This window comes from Pyxicephalus adspersus, chromosome 3 (genome assembly GCF_032062135.1).
Source record: "Pyxicephalus adspersus chromosome 3, UCB_Pads_2.0, whole genome shotgun sequence".
NCBI lineage: Eukaryota > Metazoa > Chordata > Amphibia > Anura > Pyxicephalidae > Pyxicephalus > Pyxicephalus adspersus.
The window spans coordinates 149,040,332-149,064,911 of record NC_092860.1 but is presented as its reverse complement, the minus strand read 5'-3'; the positions used below and the strand labels follow the sequence as shown (position 1 = coordinate 149,064,911).

Here is a 24,580-nt window from a genome sequence, read left to right as displayed (position 1 = left end):
AGTAATTACAGAAAGCAGTTGAATTGGTTGCCCTGGTTTAATGCATCTTTTTGTGTTTTGAATATTTTTTGACGTGCACAGTAATTTTTAGTTCTTCCTTAAATTTCTTGTGTTTTAGAGTTGTAGATTATGTATTAGCTTTATCAATTTACCCTGTGAAAAGTTGTTTTTTTTGACTGATATCTCTCCTTCTGTTGTGACTTGCAGCCAATCACAGCGCCAAGCAATGCCGCACTCCTTGTGCCTCCAGGACACAGTGCTCGGACTGTACCAGCGCCAGCTCTGAGTGCATGTGGTGCAGTAATATGAAGCAGTGTGTGGACTCCAATGCTTATGTGGCCTCTTTCCCTTATGGACAATGTATGGAGTGGTATACCATGAGCAACTGTCCACGTACGTATATATCTTCTCCCTGGTGAACACAAAATGTTTTGCAGACTTTAGCTGACATAGAAAAACATGCCCCAACTTTTTGGCTTTATGTATACTAAACATATACTAGGACTTAAAGGAATCCAACTTTCTTGGGCAAAAAAAAAAATAGTATTGGCCTCAAGCTTTATTATTTTAAAAGTATGCTTAAAAAATACATCTCTTTACCTTCACCTTTCTTGGTTTTCTTGCTATACCTGACTACCTTTGCAGCAATAGGCTCCAGTAATCTGTTTGATCTTTTTTTTTCTTTCATAAGACACCCGTTTTCATTGGTGATATTGGGCTTTATTACATTGTAGAGTTGGGAGGTTTTTCCCTTGGTATTTTTTTCAATGTCAAGTCGTACAATAGAACCAGTTAAGCAGGAACTCACACAACATAGTTGTTAGCCACAGATTGCTATCTCTTAATTTTTTCTATCAGCTTTTTTTTACAATACTTTTTATTGAAAAGATAGCAGTTATGACAGCACAAGCTGATAAATGAACTTTTGTAACAGAGGTACACAGTATAAAATAAGAATATAACTACAGCATAAAACTATGGGGAACAGTATAACAAAGATAGCTTCAACTCTCTGAAACCAACAAAATTTGCTGAGATGAACATAGATACATGAAACAGGGAGGGGGTCTATCAGGTAATGAAAGACAAATTCCCACAAGTCCGTGAAGCTCATACAGTGCTCAACTATCATCATCTACCCTAACTTTTGTCTTAACTATGTTTGAAGGGTAGGGGGGCAACACAAAATTGATAAGGGCTGGTGTAACATCTCAAATTAACTCATAAACAATTATAATAAGATGGTGCTTTGAAAGAAAAAAAATGTGGAGAATGGATTATGATTTAGTGAAGAAATGGTTTTAAAAATGAAAATGAGTAAGTATGGCAATTAATAGGTTTGGGGCCAATAAATACAAATGAACCAAAAGGTCATTAGATCTCAAGGCAAAGTTACGTTGCCGGCTTACTAGTGTTGGGAGAAAAGTATTAGGCGTTCCCTAGGGCCCTGGTGTCATAATACCAGGGTATGGTGAAAAGTTTTGATAATACAGGTAGTCCCTGGGTTACATACGAGATAGGGACTGTAGGTTTGTTCTTAAGTTGAATTTGTATGTAAGTCGGAACAGGTACATTATTTTATTAAATGCAATTAGGACAGATGTTTGTCTCAACATATTATTAGGCAGCGTGGTGTCAGGTACTGTATGACATCCTCACTGAGTTTATCACAAAACAAAAAAAAAAAAAAAACTTAATGAAGCCTAGAAATGTATTAACTTATGGAGCAAGCTGTGCTTTAATATGCAAAAAGAAATGACTGCTGAGTTTGTGATGGTCATTAAAGAGTTACAAGATGATGCTCAGCTGTGTTTAGCAAAGATTTCTTGTGAAAAACTGTATGTTTGCAAAAAAAATGAGCATGGAAGCCCCGTTGGTATCTTGGCGTTGTCTGTATGTCGGATGTCCTTAACTCGGGGACTACCTATACTATTTAGTTGTTCAGAGGAGAGGGTGTGTTGTAAATATGGCATCCAAATTTTGAAAAAACGTTGAGGATGGATGTCAGGGCGCTAAGTGGCCTTGGTCTTTCTTATGAGCATTAAGGATTGTAAATAATTTGTAAGATAGAAAATTGTGGGATGGGGGGAGGGTGAGGTTCAGGTCAATGTTTCAAGATACCCTTTTTGTCAGCTAGGAGACATCAGCTTTTAAATGGCCATCAGCTTTGTAGAAGGCCATACCTGGGTGAATGAGAATAACATTGATGGTCACTGATAAGTTTAAACCAAACGTCCCTTCTGTCTTGGATGGTTGTACAGGCCCTTGTACTGTGCATCATTTCCCAGCTGGAGGACTCCCAGCACCATGTAGGCCTTTCCTATCCAGCCTGACTGTCTCTGGCCTCTGTGTGTGGAAGGTTAATAGGCAGAAGGACAGAATAAAAGATTGATGCTTGGCAGAGTTTGTAAAACTCTTGCAAGTTGGATATATATTGGAACCTGATCAGTAGGAGGGACGTTGAGAGAGAGACCCAATACTGGTTTGGCTGTTGCTCCTTAAGTCTATCCTAATTACCCATCTGTGAAAGAACTGTTCCACCTGTCTGCATGCGTTGAGTGTGGATTACTATCATCAGGTCTCTTTATTCCTCATGATGTGGACTAAGCTCCGCAAAATGCATAGAATGCATAAAAAACATCTTTAAGAGACAGCTTCTGGAATATACATGTAACAAAATCACCAACTAAATGTCATTTTTATGGATACTTATTATGAATAATTGGATATTTAGATTTTTTTGCTATATAGTTTGTTGATTTAAGTCCCATATGTTATACTTCTAATTCCTGTAGTCTTGAGAAGGGGATGTGGCATATGTTGAATACTTACAAACTTGATTCTTTTATTTAAAAATGTATATGTAAGGAGAAAGCAGAACCAGGGAACGGGGAAATATGAGTAGATTAAACTTTAGCTTTATTCTAAAATGAAAAGCAAAGTATTCCCTAAAAAGCAAAGTACATTGATGTCTCCTGTAAGCTTTAAACTTACCATGGCACTACAAGTTATTTCTTGAGTAGGGGCACATGGACAGTCATAAAAATGAGAGTTCACCAAAGTAAAGAACCAAGAGCAGCAGCTTTCTTTATAGGCCAGACAATATTAGAATACATTTTTTGGCTGAAAAAAAAATTACAATTCATTGATGGTTAGCAAATTAAGCTTTTAAGAGTCTATATGAGATATTAAATCCTGTATTTTTCTACTTCTTAGTGATTTTTTCTTCTTCTCTCACAGCTGAGAACTGTTCTGGGTATCGCACATGTGCTCAGTGTCTGGAGCAGCCTGGTTGTGGTTGGTGCACGGACCCCAGTAATACCGGCAAAGGACAGTGCATGGAGGCCTCATACCGCGGACCAATGAAACTTCCCAACGGGTCAGCAACCACAAAGCCCAGCTACTCTGAGCCCGTCTTGGATGTCAACTTGTGTCCTGCAGAGAAACATTACAACTGGTCCTTTATACAGTGTCCAGGTACCACAACAAAAATATATCAGCTGCCAAAATAACACTGACTGAATTTAATAAAGAAGTAGTTATTGTTGGCAAGTCCTGAAAAGTTAGGCCACCTGATACCTCTCATATATGATTTCTTTTTAGATCTGTGCGGAAAGGCTTTAGGCTTTAGGAAACAGCGTGCAGGACAGGGTATGGTCAGGTTTTAATTAACAGGCTACAGGTTTGTGCATTAGTAGTGACAATGCTAATAGTCACGCTTCTTGCTTTTTTTCCTCATGCCACTGTAGTGCAAACATGCACAGCCTACGTGAAGGTGACAGGTGAAATGCTGCATTGTTGCAAAACCATAATGGGAAGCTGCATTAGGTAGAATTTACTAGCAGGATCAAGAGGTATTTGTGGGTATTTGCAGGGGTGCTGGGAGGAACCAGTAACATCAGATGTATTTATAATTAGATGCCAAGAAAGTTCTATTGCCTTGCAATTATCGAAAATATATTCATATTCTATAGCTGTTCAGAATTGTGGTAATCAATCTGGAATATGGCTACGTTCATACGTCAGATAATTCAAGTGCCATAATCGCCTCAGGGCTAATTTCAGATGAGAATCTGCCGTGTGTACAGCGCTCGTTGTTCATGCATCCGTCCTGGCAGATCCACGAACAATCGTAATGCAAGTGAAGGGGAGAGAGTGTTTCTGGGTCCCTTTCCATTGTTCTCTCCGTCGTTCTCCCCCCCTCCCCTCTCCGTCAACATTGTTCGTGGATACGCCAGGACGCTAAATGATCATAATGGAAGTGAAGGGGAGAGAGCACAGCGTCGTGCTCCCCCCTTCCCTCTCCATAGACCAGAATGGTGCTGTATGTACAGCGCTCGTTCATGCATCGTTCAGTCTTCTGTCATTGGAAAGGATTTTGAATTATTGCACTTATGTACACAGCCTAAGAAAATGGGGGTGGCAAATTTTGTAGCCTACACACACACATTTCTGATGAAGGAGCATAGGAGCATTAAAACATCTATAAAAAAAAAACCATCCAGATCTTTATAGTGCTCTGTTTCCCTATCAGGTGGACATGTGGTGTTCCTAGATGTGGCACAGTTTCATTGTTTTTTGGGAGTTGTTTATACATAGGTGTGTTGAGTGATGTGTTTGTATTGCACAAACTTAAGAAACAGCCAGTCTAGGCTGAAAACTTCACCAACCTTTTTTTTTTTTTTTTTTTAAGCTTCCTTTTTCATATGAATAACAGAGCTTTATTTTCATTTAATTTTTTTTACCAAGTCCTGGATAAGTACCTTTTTCAGAAGAAATACATTTATAGAGGTTTCCTGTAGATTACAGCAGGCTAACAATTGGTGCACAAAGCATTTTTTGAGAATGTAGGCGTGCACTCCACCCTGTGATTGAACTTGTAATTAAGTGCTGACATGCACATTTTTCTATTGTAAGGCCGTAGTTCTGATTGTAAACATTTTCAATAATATTTGCTTATGAATGTTTATTGTGGGCTCACATAAGGGAATTATTATTATTATACAGGATTTATATAGTGCCAACAAAATATGCAGCGCTGTACATTAAATACTATGACAGACAGGTTCAGACAGTGACACAGGAGGAGGAGAGGCCTGCCCTGAAGAGCTTACAATCTAGGAGGTAGGGGAAGTAACACACAATAGGAGAGGGATCCGGAATGGTGGGAAGTAGTGAGGGTTTTAGAAGACAGAAGAAGATGGGTAGGCAAGTTTGAAAAAAAGTTTTAAGAGCTCTTTTAATTGTGCAGAAAGTAGGAGCAAGCCGAATAGGACGGGAAAAACCATTCCAGAGAGTCGGGGCAGCTCTAGAAAAGTCTTGGAGCCATGCGTGCGATGAGGTTTTGAGTGAGGAAGTCATTAGTAGGTCATTGGAGGAGCGAAGAGAGCGGCTAGGGGAGTATTTTTCTATTAGAGGATAGATTTTGGAGATGTTCCGCAGGGTTTTAATTAAAACACTTCATGATATTACTGGTCGGACCTCTACAGATCTTAACTCTTTAGTTGAAGTGGATCTTACCTATTTTTTTTCTTGTGATGGGTTTACTCTTTTATGCTTGGGAGGGGCGTTAGGAACAAGACCAACTCAAATAGGAAAAGGTGCATTATGCATATAATTGTAGCATTCCCAATCTGAGATCAGTTTAATTGGTGGAAGCATGACAACCGCTTGGAAGGGGTACATTGGTAGAATAAAGTCCTCGTATGTACTTTCATGTTCACAATTCCAGTACATAAACCATTACATAAAGTACATATGACAATTATCTTCCAAGGATAGATTTTGAAGTCAAAAACCATTTTATTGTCATATAAACAAACATTATGATTGTAAACATAAACATTGTCATATAAACATTATGATTGTATGCTATTATTATTTTCTTTAAGCTCTTTTACATTCTACACCTTCAGCACAGACTTTGTTTCCTATAAAAAGTTTTTAAGCTGCCTAAAAACGTAGTCTGACATTTTCAGCTAGAATGCATATAAAAATGATTTATGCATGTTTTCTGTTTTGTTAGACAGCAGAGGCTCTGTGTTTGTTGAAGGTGGAGACTGCCTATGACACGCAAATAATACACAAATGTACAAAGTATGAGGAAGTAGAACATGAGCCTGAGTGCTTTACCTGCCCTACATTTTACCTATAGTTTGTATATGTTTTCCTCCAAAGCAAGCTGTCACAATTCTCTCCTGTTATGGATGTGAAGTTTCTGTGTCTTGTTTTTCTAGCCTGCCAGTGTAATGGACACAGCAAATGTATCAATGAAAGCATCTGCGAAAAGTGTGAGAACCTGACTACTGGCAAGAACTGCGATACCTGCATTTCTGGTTATTACGGAGACCCGACCAACGGGGGATCCTGTCAACGTGAGTATTTTACTATGCCATTTGACTCTATAGAACTTCCATTATTTCACTGCATGTATGTAGTAATTAAATCTTATTAAAGATTTTTTTCAATCATTTTTGTGATGCACATATGTATGCTGGTCAGGATTATGACTCGACTTCCTGTAACAGCTATGTGCTGAACAAAAGTGATAATACTACTTTATTATCCAATGATAAGCCTGGAAGCAGGAAGCTGGGAAGTCACAAGGCTAAAGTGGGAAGTAAATGTGTCACCTGTCTGATTCTGATATATGTACATCACAAGATCAGCTGACCAGAGTTACAAATACTTTGTTAAATGCTAACTATAACCAACGTGTTTATTGTGAAAAGGATAGAAACTGACAAAAAGAAAAAAAAAAAAAGCACCCTAATTCCCGCAGTATAAAACACCTGAACCTGGCTTATACGTGGGGAAAAAGCAGCACATGGACAATTAGTTATGTTACCAAGTGTTAACTAGGAACATGGTTATGGAAGAACATAGCAGGTAAATGAGTTCCTTTGGCTATGTACACACGTCAGATAATTCTTGCTTGATATAAACAGTCAGGGTTGTCTCGGGTGAGAATCTGACATTTGTAGAGAGCTCGCTTGTTGTCGTTCATATATCTGTCCTAAAGGATCCATGAGCGACCAACGATGAATGACCGCAATACAAGTGAAAGGAGAACACAATCGGGGTGCCGCTCTCTTGTTCTCCTCCCTCCCCTCTCCATAGAACACATTTGCAATCTATGTACAGTGTTCGTTCATACAACTGTCACACTTTTGTTGCTGGAGAGATCATGAAAGAATGTTTCCAGTGACAATAATTAAAGGTGTGTACGCAGCCTTAGTCTTAGAAGGAAGCTTTATGTAGGTGACCCCTGTATTGTGACCAACCTTTTCAGTAACCTTCCAAACACACCTGGTATTGCTCCTAACTAAATAAACATCCAAAAAGCCTAATACATGTGATCTCTTATTTTTACCATTTTCCTTTCTATAGCGAGAACATATCGGAAAAATACCCAAAGAAGCTCTATAATTTTACATTATTCTTGACATATATAATGTAAAAACTTGGCAATTGTTCAGTTCCTCTTTTTTTTTTATAGTATATGTGGTATTTGTAACCCTCTTGGCTCATTCCTTCCACGTTTCTCGTACAACAGCCTGCAAATGTAACGGTCATGCCACGATGTGCAACGCCAACAGCGGCAAATGTTTCTGTACCACCAAGGGGATTAAAGGAGACGAGTGCCAGCTGTAAGTACAGATCAGAAGTGTCGTTATAGTCTTCAGTCCAGGTTTTTATTTAATAGACTGACATCCAAGACAGGATACCAATATAAGATTATGAATTTTTATGTTGGTTGCAGATATTAGGTGATCACTGGAACAGTTAGTTTACGAAGGATCATTCTTTTAAGTGTTCACTTTAGGTGAATGTACATGAATTACCTGTGAAGGAAAGAAACATTTGGACATTAAATTTGGCAAAAATAAAACCTTGTGGAGAAAAACTCCATCCTGGCAGATTGCTTTTTTTGCCTTATATTTCTGATTGGGTGGGCTTGCCCCCAGGGAATTTAAATACAAAAAAAGTTCAGCCGAACCAATTCTTAATTGTTATTACATTAAGGCTGCTGTATTCTTTCTTCTACTTTGTTTTCTGGGTTGAATGTATTGTATACCTGTGATTGCAGGGCTTTACTGATGTGCTGTCTTTGGGGCCATCACTACAGCACCTTGCATCTCAGTATAATGATATATAAAATAGCTGCCAGTATCATTGGGTAAGCACCATTCGCCTGCATTATTAAGGACTACCCATTGCTGGGAGAAAAGACGAAGGGAAGTGGATCCTGTGACTCGCTTGCTAAGAAAATGGATAAGGATAAACAACAGAGGTGCCCCTTGGGAATTTGAGCTTTTAATTGATCCCTGTGTCCCTTTGGAGCCCATTCGGTGTTTTTCTGAGAAATATATTTTTAAGCAGAGCAGCAAGAAGCTGTAGGTGGGCTTTGCCCCTGTATTGTGACCCAAATTCTCAGTAGTCTCTTAAAAACAGCCCGGCTAAAAGGGGCTGCCTCGTTTTCTAGCCCCTGGCTTTGCACAGGCCCCAGAGTTCTCTCAATGTCTTTGGTACATATTGAAAATGTGCTAATTCAGCATCAGAAAAACAAAAACTTTTGGAATCGAGCAAGTTTGTGCTGGAAGCATTCCCCTGTTATACTGATACATGTGTTTTCATTTTTCAGATGTGAAGTTGAAAATCGATATCAAGGCAACCCATTGAAAGGAACATGCTATTGTAAGTGCCAAATCACAGTGCCTAGTTGACGAATCATAGGATTTCTACAATTATTGATGTCCGGTGCCTTTACAATGGTCTTTCCACTGTAAAGAAAGAAAAAAAAATTGCATTGTCTGCTTTTCTTGCACCTGTTTAACAACTAAAATCTGACTGACATCTTTTATGTGGACTTTCCACCTGTGCTTGCAGATATGTTAAATTTTTTTGGTATGCTTCACTTGGTATGTTTATTATACCACTTACCTGTCTGTTAAGTTTGCTAGCATAAAAACATTTAACATGTTGAATGAAAAGGACTGCAATAGCGACCCCTTTGGGCTAAATAGGAACATGCATCAGATTGAAACAAAATTTAGAATATTTGGCTTTAAAGTTATGTTTAAGTTTTTGTTTATTAATCATTCTTATTGTCATTGTCTTACACAGACACGTTGCTTATAGACTACCAGTTTACCTTCAGCCTCTCCCAGGAAGATGACAGACACTACACAGCAATTAACTTTGTGGCCACTCCTGAAGAGGTGAGTCCTAATATTATTATTATTATTATTATTATTATTAATAAACAGGATTTTTATAGCGCCAGCATATTACGCAGCACATCAAATAGGGGTTGCAAATGACAGGCGAATACAGACAGTGACACAGGAGGAGAGGACCTTGCCCCAAAGAGCTTACAATCTTAGGAGGTGGGGGAATTTACACACAATAGGAGGGGAGATATGTAGTGCTGGGAAGTAGTGATGGTTTTAAAAGACAGAAGAAGATAGGTAGGCAAGTTTGGAAAAAATGGGTTTTGAGTGCTCTTTTAAATGAGCAGAAAGTAGAAGCAAGCCGAATAGGACGAGGAAGACCATTTGAGAGAGTTGGGGCAGCTCTAGAAAAGTCTTGTATCCGTGCGTGTGATGAGGTTATGAGTGAGGAAGTCATTAGTAGGTCATTGAAGGAGCGGCGAGAGAGGCTGGGGGAGTATTTTTTTTTACCTGGTCAGAAATGTACGTGGGACAAGAACTGTGTAGGGATTTAATGTACTGGGGGTTTAAACACAAAAGCAATGATTATATCCATGTGGAGTCTGTGTGTTTCTATCATTTATGCAACTAGATTTCCTCTTATTTTCTCAGCTGAAAATCACTATGGTACCCAAATTGACAATATTGTGTATATATGTGTGTATGACTTTGGGGTGCAAACTAGACTGCCTAGGAGCACCTTTTTGGTCAAGTACTTCAGTATTCTCTCAAATTCTGCAAAGAAATGTAAATCTAAATATCATTTTCCCAGACTTCCCACCTTTGTGTGCATGTTTTTTTTCTGCAGGGTTGGTGACATTAGTTTCTCTCTATCCCATGCTTTCTTACCATCTGTCTCCAACAGGTAGAAAGCCACACATGATTTAGAAATAGGACTAGGTTAAGTGAGGATTTATTAGGTAAAAAAGGGGAAATAAATGTTCAGAAGCACGCTTTAGTGGAGTCTGATCCTCAGGCACAATCTAAATGTATCTAAGAACAAGCTGCATATGACTATTGCCAAAAACTCTTGAAAAAGGTCATGATGAGATGTAATCCTCATTTATCACTCATTTAGCACAATTTGTTCACACCTGCTGCAGGACACATACAGACAGCTGGCACTTCTTTCTGCTAACAATAAAAGTTAGGTGGATATTGTCAAGTGAAAGCAGAATATATATGTTATCTCTATGGCTTTCAGGGCAAAGCTTCTAATGACAGACCACACTTACCATCCCTATCACTCACTTTGTACCTGTATTTTCAGAATTCAAAGGTCAAATGATGCATTCTATTGACATCATAGAGTTCCTTGATCTTTTATAATACATTTACCGGTACATGCTTCACTGACTTTCCATTCTAATATACTTGTATGGGGAGAGAAGTAAGCAAAATAGACGTGCATTTTACTCTTTCATAACCCATAGTCTATATTCCCTGTATAAATTCTTAAGTGAAGACTACACAATGATCATGACCTTCATTCCTAAATGAGTGTTTGCCTGGAGAATTACCAGCTAGGCACTGCTTCCTAAGAGGAACGTTGTATGCTGTCCAAGCTCAGAAGTGCCTGGTATTTCTAGGTTACATGGCTGACATTCTATGACAGTGCCTTTGGTACATTCTGAGCTACTAAATCAGAGTAGTAGTGACTTTTCTGATCCCAGTACCAGGTCAGCAGGATCACTGGAGCATCCTCAGCATGGTCTATTCCAGGGCTGCCCACACTTTTTTGGCTTGCAAGCTTCTTTTAAAATGACCAAGTCAGAATGATCTACCAACAATAAAAACTTGGACAATAACTCCTGTGCGCGGTAGAGTTTATTTCAAAGGCAAGGCCCTGCGATCTACTTGCCTTGCCTTTGCGATTAACCGGTAGATCGCGATCCACCTGTTGGGCACCCCTGGTCTAGTGGGTTATGACTTTCCCCAAAAAGTTATATAGGCATGTGCTGTCTTTTGAGACTGACCACCGACCAATAACTACTGGCAAATGAAATGCCCTGGAGGATCAAGTGCAACATTGGTGGAGGGGTCTGCTCCTGTGTAATAGATCTAAGTATCATCTTCCCCGTATATATAATAAGTGAATCATTATAATTTGTATTCACATTTACACTTTAAATCGTTGTGCACAAAGGGTAACTGCTTAAAGTTCTGCTATTAAGGGGCACTGTGCATTATCTTTCATTGTGCTGGCATCTCTTATTCTCTGTTCAGCCTTTCATTCTCACAGTGTAAGTGCAGATCGTGCAGCCTACAATCTGCTTCTAATAATAACTACTGGGAAGCCATCGGTGCACCAGAATAAATCTCGGTGCAGGCTGTTGTACTGAACGGCTGAGCACACTCTGAACGTGTTATAATCCCTGATGGCCTTGCTTTGGGCTGCTTTACACCGCTCATAAACTTCCACTGTTAAAGGGAGTCTTTCATGAAGCATAACAACTAGAAACCTTAGATGCCAGCTATTCTATGACTTCAAAGGACATTACAACCCAGTAAACTAAAGCCGATTGTTGGAGGATGGCAGCTTATATTTAAAGTTTTTCACACAGGTGTAATGAAATAAATATGGAAGCTGCTGTTTCTGCCTTATTCTTGATGTTCATTGTCTGCTGTCATACCAACCATGCTTTGTTTTATGGCCCCGGAGCGGGTATGCTGCCAGTAAATTTAGCTAAACCTGAACACTATACTTTCGATTGGCGATAACTTTTTTCTGATCCATATTTATTTTAGAAGTCTTTTAAAAACACCAGTGGGCTTGTTTACAGTCAATAATGGAAATATGATGATGGTGGTAATATATCACGGTTACTAAAAATAGGACAATAACGTGCCTACCCTTATCATTCAATAGATTAAAAGACAAGAAATTTAAGCAGGATTTTTGGCACAAACGGTGTATTACACATATATTAACAATGTTTATAAAAGGATTTGTCAGTTATAATAGGCCACTGTATACAACTAGTGGTCGGGTATAATAATTGAAGTCTTATGATTACTTAATACAGTACACAGTAATCAAAAGTTGGTTTGAACCACCTTATTATCCTTGGGGTTCAACCACAGACAAAGAAATTTTTTCACTAGACATATAACAACCTATCAACATATATATTGTTGACCATATACAATGTTTGATCATCAAAGCATGTTGTTGGATATACTCGAGGCGTTTCGCCAGATACGGCTTCTTCAGGAATACTATTGACAGCATGCGTAGATTACTTGCGTGAGTTGTATCTAAACCAGTAGATAATGTTTAAATTAGAATTTATAATGATTTATAATTTAAATGCAAGTATTAAATTGTAGATATACACATTCCAAATTAATGTGCTCTCTATAACATGAAGACCTATGTTATTTAGAGCACATATAGTGGGATATCGATGTGTGCTCTAAATAACATAGGTCATTAATTTGGAATGTGTATATCTACAATATAATACTTGCATCAGTCATTATAAATTCTAATTTAAACATCTACTGGTTTAGATATGTTATACCTGACCACTAGTTGTATATACAGTTGCCTTTATAATTGACAAATCCTATTATAAACATTGTTATTATATATATGTTTGACTTCAATTGGACATTACCCTGCATTTTTAAGCACTAAAAACGTGGCAAAAAGTGGCATAGGCGGTTAAAGGCAAGCCTTAAAACATCAATAAAAGTGTTTAAAAACGCATATAAACGCAATAGGAACATTTACACGTGTTTTAAAAACGTCTGTGTAGACCCAGCCCTTAAGCTTTTACAAGGTAAGGATAGATAAACTTGCCCTACACAGAATTTCCTCCACTCATGCAATCAAGGAAAAAGTAAAAAATGTTTTGATTTTCCTGCAATTTATTTCCATGATTGGCACAAGCTTTGACTGTATATTATTATCCTTGTTTGTTGTTCAGACAGTAATGTGCTTATTTGAGGGAAATTTATTTTATTATTTCACCTGCAGTGGTTTATGCTTTATTTTGCCTGTTTAGGTCAAGCTACCACTACTACTATTTCATGGGTAAAATTAACATTTTATTGTTAATTTCTTCCAAATTGCAATTGTGTTTTTGAATGAATGATTTGCTTTTATTAGCCCCTTGCTTTTTTTTCATTTCTGAGATTTATTGATGAGATTTTAGTCTTCCAAGTTCCCAGCTCCGCCTTTTATCAGGTGTACTGATTCACACTTTTTCATTTCCATTGATTTGTGATAACTGCTGTGAAATTTCTAGAATTTAAAGCGACAAAGGGACACGGTCACTAGAAGGAGTGGGGTGGGTTACATCTGCTTTTAAGAAATTCAGGCCCCTAGCGGAGTCTGTAACTGTTTACATCAACGTCCTCAGCCTACCTGTCATACCTGAATGATTGGTTGCTGTGACAGGTAAACCCCCGACAGGTTCAGGTAGAGTCTTATAACTTCCCCCTTATCTGTTAATGGGATAATCAGTTTTAGTTGTCCAGTGTGCTTCTTTTTGTATTATATAGTTGGCTTTGAAATTATTGCTCTTTATCTAACCAAATTCTTTCTTATTTATTTGCAGCAAAATCGAGACCTAGACATGTTTATTAACGCATCAAAGAACTTTAACCTGAATATTACTTGGGCACCAAGCTTTGCAGGTAATGGAATTATATTTGTAATAATGTCCCCATAAAACAATGAAAATGCTGGGTATTAAAAGTGCTCACCACATCCATAAATGTAACGTGATCATGTTTCAAAATAAATGTGCAGATTAACTGCATTCTGGTTCCTGACCCTTTCATAAAGTATGTGTCTTTTTATATCAGGTGATTGGTATCGCACATACATGAAGGATCAGAGCTATGAAATCTCTTTTGTTATCCGAATGAAGAATTGGTGATCTGCTTTTTACAATAGGGTTTCTCCATTCCTTCTCTGTCCAATAATGCCATTGGTGGTTTTTCTGTAGTTACTAGTCCAGTGCCAAATGAAAGAAAAACCTTCTGTCCTAAAGAGTATTAAGGGCTTCATTTGTGTTGCCCCCTCTGTGTTGAATTGCAGGTTTCATATTGTTTACATGTTGCTTTCAGGTGCATTCACATGAATGTATAGAAGGTACAGAAGCTGCATTTGGGGTGCTGCTACTGCAGTGACAAAGAAAAAAAAAGTCAAACTAAAAGTTGATGAGATGCTTCACTCACCTCAACAATGCATCTTGAACATCATTTTTTTTTCCTGAGCATGTACTTTCATAGATTCGCCAGTGATTCGTTTCCAGCAATTAGTGGTCAGGCATTATATCTAGGGAACAGAAGAATAGGCCATGTAGAATGAATTAGCTGCTAATGATTGCATTGTTGGCCAAATTTTTTTCACTACATACAGCAACATGTTTATTGATTGCCAGTGATTAAAGCAGAACTAAACCTAGTTTTTACTCGGCTGTCCCCATTCCATTGCGGGTGCCACCATCTTCTTTCTTCTCATTCTTGTTCCGATGTTTGGCCCATTTTTACTAGCCAGGCCAGAACCTACCCTGGCAGCCACAGAGGGATCTGGGATAACCCCAGGAATTTTGACAGGTAAAGGAGCAATCGGACAGGTAGGAATGCCTATTGCAAAAGGGACACCGCCAGTCTCTTTCTGCAATACAACCTTGCCTAATAATAAGTGACACAATATGCAATCTGTGACAAGCATTAACACCGCAACACAGTTCTGTTTTTCCTTTTTGCCCTGTGCTATTGTTACTCTTTAACAAAGTGACAACACACCTCACAGCATCATTACAATCTTGTGGACAGGTTAGCCTTAGATTGGCAGGTTTAAATGGAAAATGTACATAGATATTAAAGATGTACATATATATTTCATAGAAATAATTTTTTTATTAATAATAATAAATTATTAGAATAATAATTGAACATCTTTGTCGTTCAAGCCCAGAGGAAAATAGTAGGCTGTAACCAGTGGTGAAAATTTTGTGGTGTTTGCATTCTGATCAATATCGAATTTGATTTCTACTAAAATCTGATGTTTAACTAAAGAGGAAAATCCCACCTTGTAAAATACAGGATCAGGCAGGTGGTTATTGCAGAAAATGTCAGGTAGTTCTTACCTGCTCGTGCTGGGGTGAAATTTCTGCATTTGCAGCTCAGTGGTGGTTGTCAGGAGAATCCGGCAATCCTGGCCACCCTTGGTATGCTGGAAATAAATGTAGTCCTGCCCAACTGCAAAGGAACTACGTCATCCCGGCGTTGACAAAGATTGTCACGGGGAAGAAGATGGTGGTTCCCTGCGATGGAACCCAACATAGCATGGCCGAAAATTGTTTCAGAGAACAAGAAGAGAAGAAAGATGGGTGCTCCCTGCGTTGGAACGTGGCATGGCCAAAGATTGTCTCAGAGAAGAAGAAAAGGAAGATGGTGGCTCCCTGCGATGGAACTCGGATAGGTGAGTCGCACAGGTTTAGCAGCACTGAGAGTTGTCTTAGATCCTGCAGCTACCTTGCTTGGCCATCCTTCCTAATATTCTAAGGCTGGATTTACATTTGTGCAATCCAATTTGGTGCATTGTGTTGATTTAAATAGACTTCTATTTCACCTCAGTGGACATAAAATTGGACTTGTGGTCTGCTGGTTTAGTGCATTGGTGTGCTGTTAAAAATAAAAGATTTTGCTGTTGGTGGTGTTGTGCACTGGGATAAGGTGTGTTAAAAACCAAATTACACCATATAGTGTCTGTTTAATATCTGCTTTCAGATTTTTGGATAGACCTCCTTTTTTAATGCAATGACTGCGCAGTAGAAGTAAAACCCATTGGCCTCTTAACGTTCTGTAAAATGAAAGTGTATTTATTCAGGTGTTCTGTATTCGAGGTCTGTGTGCCAGGTAAAAGGCTGCCAGCATCTGCTTCTAATTGTAACACACTCAGCTGTGGAAAGGAAACGTACACGCTGCAAATTTTCCATCAGTTTCATCTACTAGCACATCGAGAATCTACAGCAATACCAAGAATTTTCTTATTATTTCCAAAGCGTGCACATGATTTTTCTGAATCGGGCTGGACAGTGTTTATTCACATTTGGCTTTGGAACTCCAACCCACCAGGCATGCCTTATTACATGTGGGTAATCTTCCACATGAAAGTGCTAAGGGTACCTGTGTAATGAAGAAAAAATATTTTTGTTCCCTTTTGTACCCCAAAGGCCAAATCTTGTGAACAGTGCCAAGGAGGCAACGGTAGTTTACACATTACAATTGTCTCCCTCTGGGCTACCTAATTTTTTTTCCCCTGGCGTTTGATCCCCTCTTAGCCTTTGATTAGTTCTGCAGGCTTTATTTTAGTAACTTTTTTTTTAATTATATCTTTCTCAATATCTTGTTATGTTGCAGCTGGCACTCAGGCAGGCGAGGAGATTCCCATCATCTCCAGGACGAATATCAAGGAATGTAAAGATACTTTCTCCAATGAGAAGTTTGACTTTCACAATAATCCCAACATCACCTTCTTTGTCTATGTCAGTAACTTCACCTGGCCAATAAAGATTCAGGTAAGAGGAACAAAGACTCATGAGGCTGTACATTACCTTTGTTTCAGTTTTTATGTAAATCAGATGTTCATGCTTTATGTTGCTCAATAGCAGGCTCTATCAGGGTCTATCAGGGTTTATAATGCTTCATGTTGCGGGGTTGGGTGGGGGGGGGGTTCTTTGAGCATTTAACACTTTTACCCCTTAAAGAGGAACTAAACAAAAAATTAAAACAAAAACAAAATCACTTACAATCCCACAGCGCAGTCGATCGGTCCGGAGGTGTCTTCCATCGGGTCCCGGCATCCGATTCCGAGCCGGCACGGAATCGGATGCCGCATAAGATATATTTTTCACATACATAATGTCCATATTGACAGTTAGTGTAAAGTGAATGCCTCCCACTGACCACCATGTGTGAAGATCACGTAGTTGACAATTTGACCATGAATATAAGGTGTATTCTTCACTAACTTGACATCTAAGCAATAGGCATGCTTCTTCCTGACCATTAATATAATGCGCTTGCTTTCCACTAACCACAAATATAAGGGGGACCAGTAAAATTGCATGACTATTGTATGACTTTGTTTATTAGCACCAGCGTAATAGGATGTTACACTGGTGGTACACTCCTTATTCTTTTTATTCCTTGATTTACTGTCAACGCTAATGCACCTTAATATGTAGATATAGTAATTATTAGCCGAAATAACCTGACCATAGATCTGAAAGTTGTTTTAAGATTTCCTTTATTTTTTTTCTCAGGTGCTTCTTAGATTTACTGATACCAATTATATTTTTGCCCATCTGTAAGGGTGACATTTATTGCAATGACCCCCACACATTAACTGGGATCTGGGGATATAGTAATTCTAGCTGGGGATCCCAGAAACTAAAAGTCATGAGAAGGTTAGAAAAGGCTGTAAAGTCATGTAATTAATTTTTGTTTTAGAAGTTACCAATTTTAAACTGGTATGCTGGTTTTAAATTTAAACAGTATATTGACGATATCTTGTTCACCTAAATTGGTATGAGGGCATCTTTCTGATGGGTAACCGATGTGAAAAGATCAGAGGTACTGGTAAAGATTGAAACAGAAACAAATAGTATTGGGCTATGAACATTTGGATACATCTGATAGGAAATCTCATCACTTTCTATTCGGAGGGAATGGTCTTAAGAGCATAATCTCGTACACTGTTGCATTGTTTTTGGCCTTCCGAATGACCGATCGGGTTGATTATGCAATTCTGGCAGCGGATCTGTGTACGTGTACCAGGGCTTACTTATCAGCTTTTCTACGGTAAATGCCGGCAAAGTTTTTCATGACTGGTCTCTACAAATTCCTGTCATGTTCCCTAAAGGTCTCTTGTTTTAATCTTTGTGTAATTATTTAGTGCACATTCACAGCCTTCTGTGGAAGTAAAGGGCCGTAAGCGATGGTATTTTGATAATTTTTTTCCTGTAAAAGTCCCCATTTCCTCTGCAGTCTCGATGGTCAGCGCTCGTTAGTGAGGCCGCGGAGGCTCCGGATTAGGCTGTTTTGGAAAGTGGCTAGGCGGAGGGTGGGACCTCATCCTGCAGAAATAGTTTATTTTTCCTATCACGGCTTTAGTGGTGTGAGTGAATTAACCCCTTCAAAGTCCCTGGAAGTTTCTTCTCTATGGCTGTACCATGACGAAGGCTTTAAAGTAACTTCTCATCTATTCTCTGATTAAACATCCAGAAATTTACCACATGGGAGAATTTGTAACCCCACTGGATATATCTGGAAAAAATAAAGTGTAAAGTGCTAATACTGCAATTGCAGTGCATGTTGCTCTTGTGTGGTCATAAGACCAACTATTCATAGCATGTTGGTAGACATCACACCTACACTATGTGACTAAATGTATGCTAACATATCTCCAATTTATTAAGTTGCATGCTATAGTTAATACTATAGCATGCAAAGCTACTTTAGTTAATTTTGGTGGGCCTTTTGTTGCCCCAGCACGACTTTGCACAAAGCCAACTCTACAAAGACACAGTTTGATTAATTTAGTTTGGAGGAACTTGAGTATTCTGCACGGAGCCCTGACCCCAACACTACTGAACACATTTGCGGCGAATCGAAAAGCTGATTGTGAGCCAGGTCTTTTTTTTTTTATATATTTACAAAGGCCAGTTTAAGACCTCACAAATGCTCTTTTGGCTGAATAAGCACACATTTTCACAGAATAATCAAAAGCTTTTAAAAAGACTTCCCAGGGAAGTGGAGCCTGGTATGCTTGCAGAAATGGGCCAACACTGTGAAATTAGATGCCCAACTAGCTCATATTGGTATGATGGTCAGCAGAAAGCTTCAACTTTGCAGTAGTAGGCATTTTTCCTGTTCAATAATTAATTACAGAGCCCTGATAATTGTCTAAAAACATTTTATGGGGTTTGGCGAGTGGAAGTGCTAATGGGACGAACAGGTTGCTTTAAAAATGTATCACTTGCATTATGACAGGTTTTGTGGAGGGAGATATGAGGGAGCACCAATACTGAAATATACAACCTTTTTTTTAGCCTGCTAGTGCTAGGTTGGATTGGGAGGATTGCCACCGACTTGTATAAGTAGAACTAAACTCCCGCATTACTTATCTGTCCCTCGTTCCCTTGTAGGGTGCTGCCATTTTCTTCTTTCTTCACTTCCTCGTTACGATCTTCAGCCATCTTGATTGGCTGGCTGGCCTGTGTTGACGTTACTTCTTCACAGGTGCGCAGGAGTTCATTCATCCCCGGCATGCACAGAGAAGCTGGGATTTTACCTTTGCTTTTGTTTTCAGGAAACCCATAGCAATCAGGCAGGTAGAAGGTATTATCGCAGAAAAAAAAGCATTGCCTGTTCCTTTGCAATATTGACCTGCCTGATCTTGGATTCTTAAGTTCGTAAGTGGAAATTTAGTTCTGCTTTAAATAGTAGAGGATCTTTCAAAATGTTGGTTGTATGATGCAGCTCATTAGAAACTTTTAAAGATTTACTGTGTTGTATCACAAAATCCAAAATCTTAGAAAGCCCGTCATTTGGTAACATTCAGATTTGGCATTGAACACATGGTAACAGATACCCTTTTAGTTCCATTTTTCAGTGGGGTTTACCTTCTAAGGTAACATTTGACCTGCTTTGTGCTGTTGCATTTTAGGCACATTAGGTCAAACAAAGCTTTTTTCTGATTTTTTAAGGACTCCGATTTTCTGAAAACTCCTCCATATGAACCGTTCTCATTTAGAAAGAGAATTCTCATTTAGAAAACGCAGCTTTTGAATCCTCCAATGGCTGCATTTCTCAGGTCTAACGATTGCATTTCCACTGATATAAAGCATGTTTGTTCCATTCTGTGATAACTTCTTCACAGTGAAGTGTGTATATCCCGTGTGTGTTTATGTTAGGCGTGCAGCACATTCCCTGGAATATAGCTGTGATTTCTGTGTAATCAGCTCCATCAATGGCCCCCTGTGCCGGAGCCCTGCCACTCTATAAATATCACTCAAGTGGTTTGTGTCCGGCTGTTGGTTTAGGAAGTTTTTTCTGCTTCCACAATCTTCTACTTCCAAGCCGCACACACAGGGTAGACTTGTGCGCCCGTTGAATGCCAGCTCTGTACTGTCGCCATACTTGCTGTATGGTGCGGAATACATACCTGATTTCCAAAGAGGAAAACAGCCTGCTATTTTATTTATGCGGACAGACCCACTCCTATTTCCTGACCAGATATAAATATTGATGATGAATGCAGCCAAAGCTCACGTCTTACAGTTGTCCTGTGTATGATGGTGGCAGCAGGAACCGCATCCAGGAGCTGTGTCCGTATGTTGGTATAAACCATGCCACCAGCAAGGCACATTTTATAAAAGCTAGGTTCTGAATAAAGTGTAGTCATTGCTATGGGAGTCCTCTAGAGCAGTATTTCTCAACCAGGGTTGCATGGAACTCTAAGTTTCCTTCAGAAGTTTTCTAGGGGTTCCTTGAGCAATTGGCCATTTGTGCCACCAAATGACCTTTTCGGCTATCTGTAAGGGTGACATTCGTCATACTGACTACTAGACTAATGTACTGTGAGCTGTGAATATAGTTATTATGAGGGGTTCCTTAATACCTGAATGTTATTTTAAGGATTCCCTCATGTTAAAAGGGGGGAAAATGTTTGCTTTAGGGAATTTGTGATGATCATTGAGCTCTCCTAAAAAAGCTAATAGATGGTAGCAGACGGGCAATAAATATTTTTATAAGAAGGTTAGAAATAGCAGCTTCTCTATATTCCCCTGCACAGGTTTTGTACCATTGGCCAAATCAGAAAGCTTAAAATCCTCTTCAGGGTTTAATTGCTATTATGTCTCCTCCGTGAAGTTTTACTCGCCTCGCCTTACTTTTTGTCCTGGTGAACCACAGTCAGTGGCACTGAAGGACACGGAAAATACAAAACCTAGAGGTGACACCAGAACTGAAAAAGAAAGGAAATGTTCAAATCTGCACACTGTCTGTGGTGAGAACTGTCTGCGGATTTTTCTACTTTTGGGAAAGATTGTCACTTCTGCCAATAGGACACAACAACAAATTTTGTTTTACCCATTCACCACTAATCTAAAAGTTAGTCAGTTAAAGTTCAACACAGAAAATCCTATAGGGTGCTCCTCAATAAGTAATAGCAAGAAAAAAATGTTGCAGGAAGGAGAAAACAAATCAATACACTTGGCCTATTTTCATCTTCCATACTGCAGCACATAGTATCGTGCTAAGGTGTGATCCTGGGGAATGCTGCTACAGCGCAGGAGCGGGCTTCTTGGCGCTTCCCAAGGCCTTATTAGAAGGGATGTGGGGTTACCATTGCCTAAGTCTGCATGTAGGAGTTGGAAATAAACAGCAGTGTTCTTCCCAGCCCCTTTTAGCCGGGCACACCACCCAGCACTTATCAGTAACTTCCTGGCTGTTTTTTAGGTGGTTACTGAAAAGTGGAGCTTAAAAAAATCAATTTAAATAAATGCTGGGTTCAACAAGTAAACTAATACCAAAAGTCTTAATACTATTTGATGCACAAGCATTATCTTTTAGCTTTCTTGACTAAACCAAATCCTTTTTCATTTATGTTTGTCATGCGTACCCTGGATACTGCAGCTTCACTGTGTACGGGTTTCAAAACCTAAAATAATCCAATTCTGCCAATCCAGAAAGCGGCGGCCAGGTGTTGATTGAAAAGTTATGACGACAATGCCGATAGCCACACTCATAATGTACAAGCAGGCATAACCTACACGAGAGTGGCAACAATGCCTTGAAAGCAAGAGCAGGGCGGCATTGTTGCCACGTCATTAGAATTAGCTCAATTAGCTGAGCTTCACTGGTAGGATTAACAAGTAATAGTGGGATTTTAATGCCATAATTCTACTTTAACTTACTTAAAATGTGTATGACCGGAAACACAGACTACGGTTATCAGACCTAATGTTCATACTATGAAGAGAGGGTCCAAGGTTTAGTGTTTAAATATGTTGGCACTCTCATTCTCCATGTTATCCTTGTGAAAGGTTTCCCTTAACTTTGTGCCAACACTCAACAACTCTGAAGGGTCAAAATCGATACTTCAGCTTTGCTTTTAAGGTAAGTATTGATTCTCACTATTCTATATTTTCTTTTTTTATAAAACTGTTCTGAGTAATTACTCGATTTCCCAAGTGGAAAAGAACAGCATGAACAATATTGTTTTTCTTTTGTGTTTAGACTCCTTTTCCAGTTTAATTCTGGCAATGTATGCCACCTGGCATTGTGTGTTCCTTGAGCAATGAGCAATTTGCACGCAAAAGGACACCAATAATCCTTTTAGTTATATGTAAGGGTGACATTATTCCCAATGGCTAGCGTTCTTCCCACTGACCAAGTTATTATACTTTGAGCTGTGGATATAATAATTATCCCAGGGGTACCTGAAAGTTATATCTAGAGTTGCTAAAAACTGTTCTAGGGAAATAATTGCAGACACGGGTGCCGTGGGTCTCTGGATGAAGCAGCCATTTTTAGTATGTTGGAAATAATGAAAAGTGACTGCTTTCCTCAAAGAGTGAATGTTTGCTATAGTTCTAGCATTTACTTTTAACATAATATAAAGTTAGTTAAAATCCATCAGTGAGTGGTGCAATAAGACCATGACACTTGGACCTGGAACCTCAAGCACCTTGACTTCATCTCTGGGTTCCATGAGAGACCTAAACTTTAAGGCTGTTAGACCACCAAAAACCTAAAATCTAACTTTTAGGTTGACTGACCCAGGAGAAAGGAAAGAAATCTGCACTGGATTGTAAGAAGGCAGCAAGGTGGAGTTACCATTTAATAATCAGGGATCTGTCAGCGAAGGGTGTAAAGTTTTGGCAGCTCTTTTTGTCAGCCGTCACTTTGTTTAGGCGTTCATTCTGCTGCAAGAGTCCCATCGCCTCTGATCAGCACTCCGCTTTCCTTACTGCTGGCAGGGAGGCCGAGAACGCGCAATAACAGGAATGCAAATGAATTTGTTTTCAATCATTTAAGTTTATTAGTGTAAATAATTGCTCCCAGATTTTTGAAATTACACGCGGCTTTCCAGGGCCGGCAAGCTGGCACTGCTCCTGTTGGATACGAGGAAAAGGGAGGAGGGTGCCTGTGATTTGAAGCAGAGCGTGTAAGTGATACTTTTAAACATGAAGCAGATGCATCCTCTCTAGCTATTCCTGCCTTAGTTTTGGCAGTGATCGGTGAGATTTTTTTTTCCCCTCTCTCTGAAGTGCTTCCTGCTTTCATAATGTCGAATACTTGGAAAGTGTCGCTCTGGATTTCTCTGCTATAAGAACCTTTTTATTTTCCCCTCCCTGGTTTCTTACAATTTGGTGCTTTTGCAGAAACATCAGTGGTTTGAATTCTCATTGCAGGTAATGCTTTTTATACTTTTGTTATCCTTTTGACTAATCCGAATTACAAGGGGGTGGATGTTATCCTATGAAATAACATTACATGAGTTTGCTCTAACTTTGCCAACTTCTTGACTCGGAAGATGACCCGTCAGGAGTACCAGTGCTGAGAGCTGCTGCTTCTAAACTACTTGGAATGTGATTCTTTTTTTTTTTATTTCTCTTTGTGTATTTCTTTTTTGTATTTTTTGTTTTATTTAAACTTTGGAGGAAGATATTAAGAAACTTTGCAGAATACTGTGCTGCTTGTTACCGGCCTGTCTTTTGTAACGTCCTACACCACTCTAGGACCAGCGTCTATTTAGCTTTAATAGGAAGGACCTTAATTAGAGGCTTCTTCATTGGGTGTTGCCTAGCATGTGATATTAGAAAAGTTTTTAGGAACAATTCCATCTTTGGAATACCATCTGGAAGCTATAGTAGGTAATCAGCTTTGTGGAAAACATTGGCATCGCTTTAAACTCCAACTGGATGGCACTTTGTTTATTATTATTATTATTTAACAGCATTTATATAGCGCCAACATATTCCACAGCGCTGAGTGATATCATTGTGGCATAAACACAACGGTATCTGAAATGTTTGCATCATCTTTCAGTCACTTTTTTTGTATGTGTTGGCAGCGTGTCATTGTGGGGGATTCTGCCTATGAATGTGTGTTGGCACAACCGCTTCCAATGCACGTCCCCGGTGATCACGCATGAACTCAAATAGGAGACGGGGTCCTAGCATTGTCACCAGGAAGCACCTCCGCTTATGCCAGGATCATCTGGTGCAATACTAATAACCTTTGAAATGTCAATATTATAGTAACCTTAATAGTAACTTTTAGTGAATGACTTAAGATCTACTTTAAACAAATCTACAGGTGCATCAGCAGCTTCC

At 39.1% G+C, this 24,580-nt stretch overlaps 1 protein-coding gene across 1 annotated transcript in view; it reads left to right on the top strand.

Annotated features, from left to right (window-relative positions):
• ATRN (attractin) overlaps positions 1 to 24,580 on the top strand; it is a gene marked incomplete in the record, with an annotated part of 130,250 nt that overhangs the window by 54,883 nt on the left and 50,787 nt on the right. Inside the window, 8 exon segments of the mRNA XM_072406656.1 lie at positions 208 to 393; positions 3,241 to 3,477; positions 6,237 to 6,374; positions 7,556 to 7,649; positions 8,645 to 8,697; positions 9,127 to 9,221; positions 13,778 to 13,856; positions 16,596 to 16,753. Of these exon segments, the coding sequence (XP_072262757.1) occupies positions 208 to 393; positions 3,241 to 3,477; positions 6,237 to 6,374; positions 7,556 to 7,649; positions 8,645 to 8,697; positions 9,127 to 9,221; positions 13,778 to 13,856; positions 16,596 to 16,753 (1,040 nt within the window).